The sequence below is a fragment of the Puccinia triticina genome, chromosome 17A (assembly GCF_026914185.1).
Source record: "Puccinia triticina chromosome 17A, complete sequence".
Classification (NCBI taxonomy): domain Eukaryota; kingdom Fungi; phylum Basidiomycota; class Pucciniomycetes; order Pucciniales; family Pucciniaceae; genus Puccinia; species Puccinia triticina.
The window spans coordinates 3,482,904-3,495,127 of record NC_070574.1 but is presented as its reverse complement, the minus strand read 5'-3'; the positions used below and the strand labels follow the sequence as shown (position 1 = coordinate 3,495,127).

Below are 12,224 nucleotides of genomic sequence, written 5' to 3'. Positions count from 1 at the left end.
TTTACTACTACTGGTTTTTCAAGAGTTTGCAATTAAGAAGACATCATTGAACTACAGCCGGGTATAGAAAATCTAGCAGAATGTGGTACCTCCACATGCTGCATTGCACATCCATTGGCAAAATCAGAAAGAAATACAAAAATTAAGAAAGCAGGAAAACTGAGGAATGGAAAGATCTAAAGAACAAAAACAAGAAGAGAAAAACAAAATAAACAATCATTCTGGGAGATTCAGATCACTCACTGAACAAAGGGGGTAGCTGGAGTGGTGTTTTAACAGTTTGCATGGCCAATTGATGGGGCAGGGTTGTATGTTACCTGTGATCATATTCATCTTGCCCTCAACAGCCCCAATGATTGTGCTGCAGGCCCAAGTGATGTGTGTTATGTGAATGGAACAGGGTGCAATGGCTTATGGGAGGGTCAGTGTGGAGATCATGTATGTACATTGTGGCCAAGGTGCAGGAGGATTTTGACACGTGCGGGGCCCATGCAATTGTGCAATTGTGTCTCCAAGGTTGACCAGATCTTGACTCCAGGAGCCCTGGGAACCAGTTCATCTCCGCTGCTAGGATACTTGCCGCTGCTGACCTCCAAGCCACTACTAGCATTTTGGGTGGCCCTTGTCATTTCCAACTCCTTCTGCGACCCTAGCTTTGCCACCACTTAATTGGCTGAAGTCTATAAGATTTGATCAAAGCATGGTTGGAAAAAAAGTGATTCAAATGTGTCAGTTGAGATCAGGATAGACGGGGGATGGGCATGGGCAGGACTGAACTGCTGTAATCTGTTGTACTCAAGTTGCTGCTGTACCTGAGAGAGAGCCTGAGAGTTCCCAGCGGGTGTCACTGAAACAACCCTAACCTGCTTTGGCAGGAAACAATTCACTGCATACAAGCATCTATAAAAGCATACTGATCCGGTCTCAACAGCTTCCTTCTCAGTTCCATTGGAGTGATGAGGAAATCACAGCATTACAGACTAGTTATCATTGGCTCCACCAGAATTCCCAGAACAGATTTGAATTCCACATCTGTCTCTCCATTATGAATGACAAGGAGATCACAGGCGGGTGGTGAGTACTGGGTATCCTTTTGCCCATTTCCAAAGGGGTGCACAGCTAATTCCATGTGTATTTCACCAAGCCAGTGTAAAATGTTGTATCCAAAATCCCACTTGCCAGGAAGTACCCCCGGTGTGTTATACGGAAATGTGAAAAATCAAAATTTCTTTCTAATAAATATAATTACCAATACTAGGCCTTGAGATCCCACCAAATGGATCCCAGGAATGGATTTTAAGGTCAATTTCACCCTTAGTCACCACTGGAGGCATCACCCCTGGAGCCCCACTGGATTGGAAGTTACACCTCTTTGGACCCTACTTACACTTGTCACACGTTCAACACACCCAGTAACTAGCCTGTCACCAGCCTCAGTCAAGGATCATGGAATTATGCTTATACACATCACAGGATACAAACATACATCTCCCCATTAGGCTACAGTCATTACATAGTATCAAGTATTCCCTCACTTGCATACTATGACATCATTTTACACTGCGTCTGCAGCCTCAGACTTCATTTATGCACTCACTGCACCTGTATGACACTTCATGTAGCCTACTGTCACTACTTTCACTTTCATGCAGCACCACTTCAGCCTTCTGACATCATTTATGTACCCCTGACATATTATCACATCATTTGTGTAAGAATACAGGCCTAGGGGAGCAACACTCTGCTCACAAAGTGAGGAGAGTGCCGCGAACCGCATCAGCTGCAGAAATTGGTAAGCAAAGCAAACCTCTTTCTGCAGCCCCAGCTACCCGCGAGACTGAGATAACTCAGTGCATCCAATTGATGAAAGCAGGACCAGTCGCCGCAGACAGCAAGATCGAAAAAGCAGGACTAACCTGTTGATTGTTGTTACTGGAAAGATTTACGGAAAACACCAAAGGTGAGTAAATTCTTAATGACTAGGCAAAGCTAACAAGCACGCCCCTTCTCACTGTAGGCAAAGTCAACAAGAGCAATACCCCAGCGCAAACCAACTCAACCCCAAAAGGAGCCAGGTCCAAACAACAGACAGAAGTCAAAAAGGAGAAGGGACTAATAGAGAGCCTGTAAAAATGTAGATAACCTCGGCATCCCCGCCCTAATCCTTTGTCTGAACCAGGCCTAAGAAGGAGTAAATCTCCGGCCAAGTAAGCACGACTTACCAAGGAAGATGAGAACAGCGAGCAGGAGCTAACAGTGTGCTGAAAGCAGATCAATAGCAAAACCTTAGCGTCAAACAGCAAATCACGCTGTTATCAATCTCTCAACCTTTCTCAATCTCAAACCTAAACCAGGCGTTGGCTAAGCGACCTGCTTCCAGGTAAACATTGCGGCCTCTTCACCCTTTTTATTTCTTTCATTACCATTCTCTAGTAGACACAAGTAGTAAAGATTGTAAGAGAAGAGTAGAGTTTAATGAAATAAAAAACTTCCAGTTCTTCCATTTTTCTCAATTTGTACCTACTGCCACCAGCTAAAACACCTCACACCCCCTGTCTAGCCCAGCTGAAAATCTAACCCAGGAGACCCCACAGAGGGGGGGCTAAAATATCTCACATTTGTCTATACAAGGAGCTCCTCCTCCCCCCAGTTCCCTTCCCCTCAGTTCAGTACTCACCAGTTATTTATATACGACTTTCACACTTAACCTTACCACCATACAGCCCTTATATTTGCAAATAACCACTGAACTCACTCTCAATTCTCACATACCTTACAAACCCTCATATTGGAATTCAAACTGTTATACTGTGTCAATCAAACAAACTCATCTCAAAGACTAGCACAGTGGTATTCGACGTGTCTTTTGGGCCCCTCAAATACTGATTCGTTGAATATTTGAGTATTCGGAGATATTCAACAGAAAAACTTTCAAAATACATTAAAAACACCAAAAAATTACACTTTTTGTGTTTTTGACTTTTTTTGGCCCATTTCTGGGCCATAAATTTTTGAGGAGGTCATCTGGCAAAAATATCATGGTGCCAAAGACGCTTACAATATTGCCGGAGGCATATCTCATAATGGCGGATGCACTATTCAGAGTGCCGGACACACTTTTGATAGTGGCGGACGCACTTTTGATAGTGGCGGACGCACTTTTGATAGTGGCGGAAACACTTTTGATAGTGACGGACAAACTTTTGATAGTGGTGGACGCACTTTTTATAGTGACGGACGCACTTTTGATAGAGGCGGACGCACTTTTGATAGTGGCGGACGCAGCGTAGCGCGCGCTCTTTTGCGCCCTGCGTGCTTAGCATTAGCGCAATTGTGCGTATCTGTGCTAACGCTACGCTAAAATCTAAAATGTATCTGTGCTAACTCTATGCTAAAAGCTAAAATAGCTTTGCACCCTGTGCGCGTAGCGTCAGCGCAGATGTGCGCATAGTGCAGCGCAGATGTGCACAATTGTGATAACACTACGCTAAAAAAGAGCGCATTTGCGCTGCGCTACACTACACTAAAAGCTATGGTTAGCGTAGCGGACCCACTTTTGGGCCTTTTCAAACTCATCTGGGGCCTTTGGGCCCCAGAAAAGCTTGCATTGGCTCTCTACGCGCCCCTTTGAGCCATTATTCGAATTTATTCAAATAGTCAAGCTTAAATTTGCCCAGGCATTATTAGACTCAAATCAAATACGAATCAAATACTCAAATTGATTTGATTCAATGTGCTAGTCTTTGACTCATCTTGAGCCCACCACTCCTATCAATTCATTAAAACTTGCCAAGCTTACCTTGGTGGGTCTTGTTGTCTAATAGCCAGAAGGGCAGAGTTTGCACCTCCATCATACCCTTCACCATTCAGCAAAAGGGGCTCATTACCACTTTTGAATCTTACACCATTGTGTAGCCATTGGCTATGCACAGGAACTTGGTCAGTCTGCATTCTGTGGTGGACAGCCACCCCCTCTGCAAATCAAATGCCTCCAAAGGAGGGATTTGAGACTAGTGGCAAATTTTGGGGTGGATTGCCATCCTTTTTTGAAACCGCTGTAATAGGGGGGTTCACAATGGAATTTTGAAAAAAAAAAAAATAGAGCTGGCCTTCAGGAACAAATTTTTAGAAAATGTGGGAGGGAGTTGTTCTGATTGCCAAGTAACACCCAAATGTGGACGCACCAGGGGAGACTTTTGTTGAGTTGTCTGTTAGTCTGCTACCATGATGTATCACCACAGTATGGAGGGCTGTTGGATTGACCCATGAGCACTACCAACCAACCACCCAGCTGGCAGTCACAAGCGTCTGTAGCCTAGTTGGTAAAGGCAGCACTCTAGTATGTGTCTCAGCATAGCTGAGGTCGTGAGTTGAAATCTCACCAGACACATCTTCATTTTACAGTCTCTACAGGTTATGAGCCCAGAGCTACCTGAGCGCTACTCGCTTACAATAGAGACTTGATGAATTTGTGAATGCTTACTTGTAAGACCACGCAAACCCCTATAAGCCTACATCTAGATCGCGGGTTCAATCCCTATGCTGATCATCTTTCCTGGGTCTCATTCCCACTCTCTCTTGGGGTCAATCCCCACTTCCCATCATGTAGCAAGGGGGGGTGTTGAGTTGTCTGTTAGTCTGCTACCATGATGTATCACCACAGTATGGAGGGCTGTCGGATTGACCCACGAGCACTACAAACCAACCACCCAGCTGGCACCCACAAGCGTCTGTAGCCTAGTGGGTAAAGGCAGCACTTTAGTATGTGTCTCAGCATAGCTGAGGTTGTGAGTTCGAATCTCACCAGACACATCTTCATTTTACAGTCTCTACAATTTTGGCACACTTTCCCAAGAGTGCCAGAGTCTAATTTTATGTTGTTCTGGGTCTGATGTGAGTCAGATGTGGATTAGTATGTGATTGATAAATTCTTCTGAAGTCAATGGGAAGTGTGTCAGAAGTGATGTACTGGAATTATCACAGGAACTTGTGCAATGTTGTATAGAACCATTTAATTTTTTAAGGATAAATTAATTACAATCTGTCATGAAATAATAGTTAATCAATGCCCAATTATTACTCATTTATGGTGAATTTCTGTTGATCAATTTTCTATGTCAAAGGGGTTCCAAACAACGTAAATGTGACTTGTGGGGGCTTTCATGGCTTTCTGATGAGTTTTTACTTGTAATGGAGCTGTGAAAGGCCCCTCCAGTGATCTGTCACCCTAATGTACGCACGTACACAAAGGTGACATTGGCAAAGTGGAAACAACCTCACATGCATGTGCATGGAGACATTGGAAAATAAACAAACACAAAAACAACTCACAAGCTTATATATGTTAAGAAGCCAGGATGTCTATCTGAAATCTGGGACCACACACCTCTAAGCTTGACTTGACTCATATTTTCATCCTACTTTCATCCTTTTGTGGCTCAATTCTAGATGATACCGACCTTCTTTAGGGAAATATGCCAATTCAGATGGGCCTTTCACATCATTCTAACAGGGGTGTACTGTACATGTTTCTGATCTGCGGGAGGCCCAACCTGCAATTTTTAACAAACTTACACATGTGCACATGACAGTTACATTAGCAAAGTGAAAACAATGACCACCTTCATGTGCACATAAATAATATGAATTGAACCCCAATAATTCATCTCAATTACCAAGCAGTTCAAATTGAATTATGATTTGATTGTGGCCATTGTGTCTTAGTGGTTTCAACTGGGTTCCAGTTGTGTTCCAGTTTACTCCTGCATGACTTCTGGACGGTTTATGTATGAATCCAGGATCAGTTTTAGATTGTTTGTGGATTAGTTCCAGAAATTTTCATTAATTCCTACACTGCTTTCATCAAAGGCATCCAGCACAGTTACGAAAAAGGGTACAGTATGGCACTCTCTGGAGAGTGCTTCAAAATCTCCCCTGGTGACAGCTTGACAAATTTTTGAAAAGCGCTACCAGCAAAATTGGCTGGGTTGAGGTTGTCCCAGTTAAACTGGGATGCACTCAACCAAGTTAAACTTGGTTTATCTCAACTGATGAAATGTAAATCCAAGGTACCCCCCTTGGGCTTATATTTCAGTGGTTGAGATCAACCCATTTTAAATTGGTTGAGTGCATCCCAGTTGAAGTGCATCCCAGTTGAACAAGGATGACTTGAACCCCGCCAAATATGCTGGCAGTGCTTAAGTTGTTCATGAAGGCATTAAAATGGGCTAATTTTTGTTAAAATTTGTGAGCCCCCTGATATATATCAAAAAATTGATGACCTACATCCATTGCCCCTCTGGGAATCACAACCAGTGGACATGCCAAATTGAATACATATTTATGTCTAGAACATTCTTACACCCAAATGGCCGGTGTTTCTCAACCCAGCCACCTAAAATTGGCTCTAAAGTTTTTTTTTCTATCGTGAACCCCCCCCTATTGGGGGCGCGATACATAATTATGGGGTTATGAGCCCATAATTATGCTTCCTTGTTGAGCACTAAACCCATATATGGAGACAGACGGTGCATTGAAGTGCTTGCAGGAGGTTTGGGTGGGCCTGGACCCTGAGCTGGGATGCTTTACCAAAGTCCTAGCCCTCCAAAACCAGCCAGAAAATGATTTCTTTCCTGTTTTTGGGCCCCAACATTTGGGACCAGCCCTAAACCTTGTACAGTAGAATGCTGCGCGCAACTGAAATTTTGGGAACATAATTTCCGGAGTCAATCAATCAAGCCCCTTTTTTGAAAAAAATGTGTGGGGGGCTTGGATTGCAAATCAGTCCGCAGGGCCAGGATGGACCCCTTTGCCTCATCGGACATCTTACGTACACATCTACAAGGATTCTCGATGCCCATGAACGGGGACGCCTCTGACATTTGAGTGATCTGGGAGTTTTCGCTGGCTTGGAGCTGTTATGTACCCTTGCTGTTATTTGGCACTTGTCAAATGTTGGCTGACCGCTGTGAAACATTTGTGGGAACAGCTGTGGGAACAAAAACTTCAATTTCCAACCAGTTCGAAATCGCAGGTTCCGGCAAACTCAGTTTCGCTTGTGCCTTGCCCTACCCTCAACAAGAGCTCTTGCGGTACATCTTTTGGTACATCCTGTCCGTCTCGTGCACGCGTACCCTTATCTCTGTTTGCTCGTATTTGTTGTGACCCAGTAATCTGGCATTGGTACCCCTCCTGTCTAACGCACGACTCGGAGTCTCAGTCTCATGCCGTTGCATACCCAGGAAGCGCTCCCTACTAATGAGCCGTTAATCTCACCTACCTTGTCGGAGAAAGATACAGTTACCTCCCCGGCCCAATATGATGAAGAGGCCCCTGAAGGAAAACGGAACCAAGGCCAGGCGTCACAGGCGACCGAAGTATCAAGCTCCAAGTTTGTTCAGAGAAGTCCTCTCCTTTTTTCCATCAGTTCGAAGGTGGTACTGAGACTGATTCTTTCTTGGGTAGGCTAACGCAAGTTTCGTCCTGGGCATGCATCATCGTTGTCGGCCAACTAGTAATATTGGCGATTGCCTTGACGTTCTTTATCCTTATTCACTTCACTCACACCCCTATGCAACAAAATTTAGCTGAATGGGGCAAGGGCTCCCCTCGCGGTCTGGCATTTTGCGTGACTATTTTGGCTACTTTGCTCTCCTCTCTCTCAACATTGTGAGACATTTCCTTGAATCAAGATCAGCATGACAGTGGTGCCTTGACGGTTTTGGCGCGGGTCATGGTGAGCCGCGCCAGAAACTTTCATTGGCCCTGCACAGACGGCGGCAGCGGCTAACATAGCTTTAATAATCTTCCAGTCTTTTTTCCAAAGGCCTTATCTTATACCTCACCTCACACTCCAACCGCCCAGCGCCCCTGATCAATTTCTTGACGGTCTCGAGTCTGTCCCGGGGAGCTCCGCTGGTATCGCGGCATCACATCAGCTGGACAATTCTATCGCTGCTAGCATTAGTCTTGATGAACTCTTTGACTGCAAGGTGCGCATAATCCGTTGATCATTGTTCAATGGAACAGAGGGCTAACCCTGCGAATGGTGACGAAGTTTCACGACAATCCTTACACCAACCCCTTTGATTGTCAATGTGCCTATCAAAGGTTTCGAATTCAACATGTTCAGCGAAAAATATGTACATCTCATGGCCAATAGACAAGAAGGCAACTCTTTCCCGAGACCGAACTCGGAGCAAAGAAGAATCAGCAGACAAGGTGCTGCTGTCATTGGCCCACTCGAGTTGGCGGCTGCGTATACTTCTGCTAGCAGGCAGCTCGGTTATCCTGGAGTAATAAATTTTTTGGGAACCTCATTCAACTCCACTACTGGTATGCGAAGCTACATGACATCAGATGCTTGATCATGAACTAACTAGGCTTTTGAATGCCCTCACAGCCGGAGTGGTTTCAGCTGTTGCTGCACGCAAGGAAGACGCTTTGGATGCAGATTCAGACCGTCCACTCACCCTTAACTTTCGCGACTTGAAATCTCCCTTCAAATTCGTGGATCCGAGTTTCAAGCCTTCCAAAAAATTCACGTTCAATTTCACCACCATTCAGCAGGGATTCACGGCTGACGTTCGGTGCCAGGCGCTTCCCCAAAATCCCACTGCTCAACAACCAGGGTTGAGTGTTCTATTCGACAGTAATGTCACCCTTCCCGACCAAACTTTGAACAGCCTTTGGAGATACTTTGTCCAATGTCCTAGTCAAGGTAAGTGTCCCCGGCTCATCCCTCTACGCGCGCGAACCTGATCCTATGAGTACAACTAAAATCTGCGTCCCCTCTTAGGTTTGCCCTCGGCGCCCTCGAATAAATCAATTCTGATAAATCCAGTCGGAAGTATGATCCTCAGTCACACATGCTTCAACACAAATTTTGAAGGATCTTCAGTTCTTGGTTCCCAATGTCAGTCTTGAGTATAACTTGTATCGGTAGATTCGGGGCAAACGCGGTCAGCTAATGCAACATTCTAAACCAGTATTAATTTTGGGAGGCTATGGTCCGATGTACTCATTCATTACGCCGCGTGCATGTGAATTCACGCCGTACTCTACGCTTGTTGAAGTGCAATATTCCAATATTGCGAATGTCAGTCGCATCATCTCGAGAGAACCTATCACACCAGCAACAGCGGCTGTTGCATCAAGGATGTACGGCGCGGTATTAGATGCCACGGAGCAATACGTGGTCTCTTTCCGGAACAAATTCGGTGACGACATCTGTGCTCTTTATGGAATCTCATCCCAGCTGGAGTCTACGAATGACCCTTTACTGAACACCATCCTGGTCCGCCGTACCTCTTTTTTGAAATATATGGAGCTTGTTTACTGACCTGAAACTGTGTTCGAATTGAATGCAGGAAGCTTACCTTCGCGGGCTCGTTGAAACTCGCGCTTCGGTGAGCTGGCTGATTTATAGCAACCTCATCTTTAATCAAACTTTCATTTATGTCCGACCAATTGATCTATTTCCAGACCACGAAAACGCCACCCATAGCCTCTGCGCCAGGTCACTTACTTGCCGGTCAGTGATTAGTAGCGTTAATAACATACAAATGCATCTCCCTAAATCTTTGAACATGTTAGCTTCACTGCAGGATCTTTCACCTGAATGGCTCAGGTCTTTCGATGGCATATGGTCCTATGAGACCCTTGGCTGGCACAATGCCTACGAGAGCATAAAAAGTACAGTCATTGGGATTGTGCCGATTTTATTGATTACGACCACTACCATCTTCTTGGTGCTTTTCTCCTGGTTGTCTCTCAAAGGCACTCGGCACCTGAGAGATGAACCTTTTGATCCCAACAACTTAGTGACGTTGTTGCAAGCGGGGCGCGATGGCTCAGTGGTTGACATTCTTGGTCACCGGAAAAATTTGGACTCGGCTTTAGGACGCGATGTCAGAATACAACTTCACAGGCACGCAACCCAATGGCAGCTGCGCCCGGTGAAAGCTGTGTAGCTGTTTCGAAGTGAAAGGCCGACCGATTCTGCCTAAAGACTTGTTTTTTTTGACAAGCCATATCTCATAATTTGTTATCTACACATCTCAAGACAATTCTTCAATCCATTTCCTATATGATGTTCCATGTTACTTGTGATTGTTGAAAGAGAAAGGACTCTGATTAAACCACTGGATTTGCCGGGTTCGGATGTAGCACAACGAACTTAACAAAGTCCCTCGCTGCTGCGGGCGTGTGCAAACTTAACTAAGTCCCTCCCGAGGGAGGCCGAAGGCCTCCCTCTGGGAGGGACTTATGCCTTATCGGTGAAATTTGCCTGAGAGGAATGACAATAACCTTACCTTTTCATGCTAAGGCCCCTCCACGGTGCTGCCTTGGTGTAATCACCCTCTACATTTACACTTAGACCCTTGAGATGCCTGGCTATCTCCTGCCACCTTCGTGTGCATTTTTCTTCTTCCCAAACCCAAGATATGAGGCGTGTAGTAAAAAAAACTTCATGCTGGCAAAAACAGTCAAGGTATAACTGTTTTTCAAATGAGCTCCCTTGGAACCTTGAGTGAACAGGCCCAAATGCATTTTCTCACGCAGTTGGTTGGCAAGGCTGGACATCAGTCCTGGATACCTGTCATTTTTTTCTCTTGAGAAAAGCATATGAATTTACACTAAAATGATGTTTTACAGACCTCAGGCTTGGCTTTTGCAACCCACCAACTTCAATGTGTTATTATGAGCCAGGAATGATGAAATTTGATGATCTTAGAGCATCAAAAATTAGCCAAGATGCAGGGCTTTCTTAATATCCAAAAATATTGGTGAAATCTTTGGTGGTAAGGGAGCTAATGCAACATTTGTTGAAAAGGGTGTTTTTGGCCATTCCTCTCAGGCCTAAATCACCAATACCGCATAAGTCCCTCCGGTGGAGGCGCTTCGCGCCTCCACCCTCGGACTTAGCGAAGTTTGGGGCGTGTGACTCGCAAAGCGAGCCTCCGACAGCCCTCGGCAGGAGGGACTTTGAGCATCTCGACTGCGGGCCCTAAGTCGGGGGACTATACCAAATTTAGTCCCCCAAACCCAGTTTAGTCCCTCCACCGGACGCCCTAAGAGCATCCGCATTCGGCACTAAGTCAGCCCGGATTAGGGCACTTAGTCCACCCCCGCATCCGCATTGGCTCGGATCAACTCAGGATCAACTTGACCCGGAGCTCCATTTGGAGCTAGTGGGGTCTAGATGTAGACCCCACTAATCCTTGGACTAAACACAACATGCACATGCATCATGCTCAAAAGCATGAACTCTATGTGTTTAGGTGCCAAACACATAACATACAGGCATCCTGTGTCCCAACGCCATGTATTCTGCATGGGCTGTGGAAGATGTGATTGTAGCTAGCCTTCTTGCAATCCAGTATATTGGGCAGCCATGAAAGAGTATGAGAATACCGTAGTTAGATTGTGAAAATTCTCCCCCCCAGTTTGCATCGGCGAAGCACGTCAGCCTGGGGCTTTTTGTATCAGGTAGTAGGGATAGGACCTGATCCTGTGTAGCCGCCACGTAGTTGACCAAGTGTTTGATACATTTCCAATGTTCCTTGCCCGGACACTTCGAGAAACGTGACAGAAAATTTACACCAAAGGTAATGTCCGGTCTTGATCCTGCCAATAGATAACTCAGAAATCCTATAATGGAAAGATACTTCACGGGATCAATGCCAGTGTTCAGAGTAACCGTGAGAGGCAAAGGAGTTTTTGCATGACTGATGCCATCCCAGTGCAACGAGAGTAGTTTTGATATCAGTTTTGGTTGACTCAGAGAGAAATTATCGGCCCCGCGTGTCACTTTGAGTCCAACAATATCCAACAGCGACAACAACCATTTGATTTCAAGGCAGTCAGATAGAGCTGATTTGAGTTCGCAAAGAATCCTGTCCGTGGATCCGGTGACTATCCCGTCATCAACATGGATCCAGATCACAGAAGGCCCATTGGACTTGCTGAGGACATAGATACTACTATTGAATTGTGAGCTGATGTACCCTAGTCGTCAAAGCGTGCTAGATAAATGTTGCCACCAACAGCAAGCAGCCTGTATTGTTCCGTATAGCGCTTTGTGCAATAGGCAGGCGTGTCCAGTTGGTGCGTTTAGTCCTTCAAGAGCCGCCACCCAAACTTCTTCGTTGATAGGAGAGTTAAGATATGCAGCCACGAATTCAAAAGTGTGTACTGGCCATCCGTTGAGTGCAGCAACCAAA

At 45.4% G+C, this 12,224-nt stretch overlaps 1 protein-coding gene across 1 annotated transcript; it reads left to right on the top strand.

The window, feature by feature from the left end:
• Nucleotides 1-7,223: 7,223 nt before the first annotated feature.
• On the top strand, nucleotides 7,224-9,971 carry PtA15_17A315 (uncharacterized protein; the record flags this gene model as incomplete). The annotated part of the gene is made up of 10 exons (XM_053164419.1): nucleotides 7,224-7,390; nucleotides 7,465-7,668; nucleotides 7,812-7,991; nucleotides 8,057-8,334; nucleotides 8,402-8,719; nucleotides 8,798-8,914; nucleotides 8,988-9,295; nucleotides 9,369-9,407; nucleotides 9,484-9,532; nucleotides 9,595-9,971. 10 exons carry the CDS (start codon nucleotides 7,224-7,226, stop codon nucleotides 9,969-9,971), a joined length of 2,037 nt encoding a protein of 678 aa, XP_053028388.1.
• Nucleotides 9,972-12,224: the final 2,253 nt, after the last annotated feature.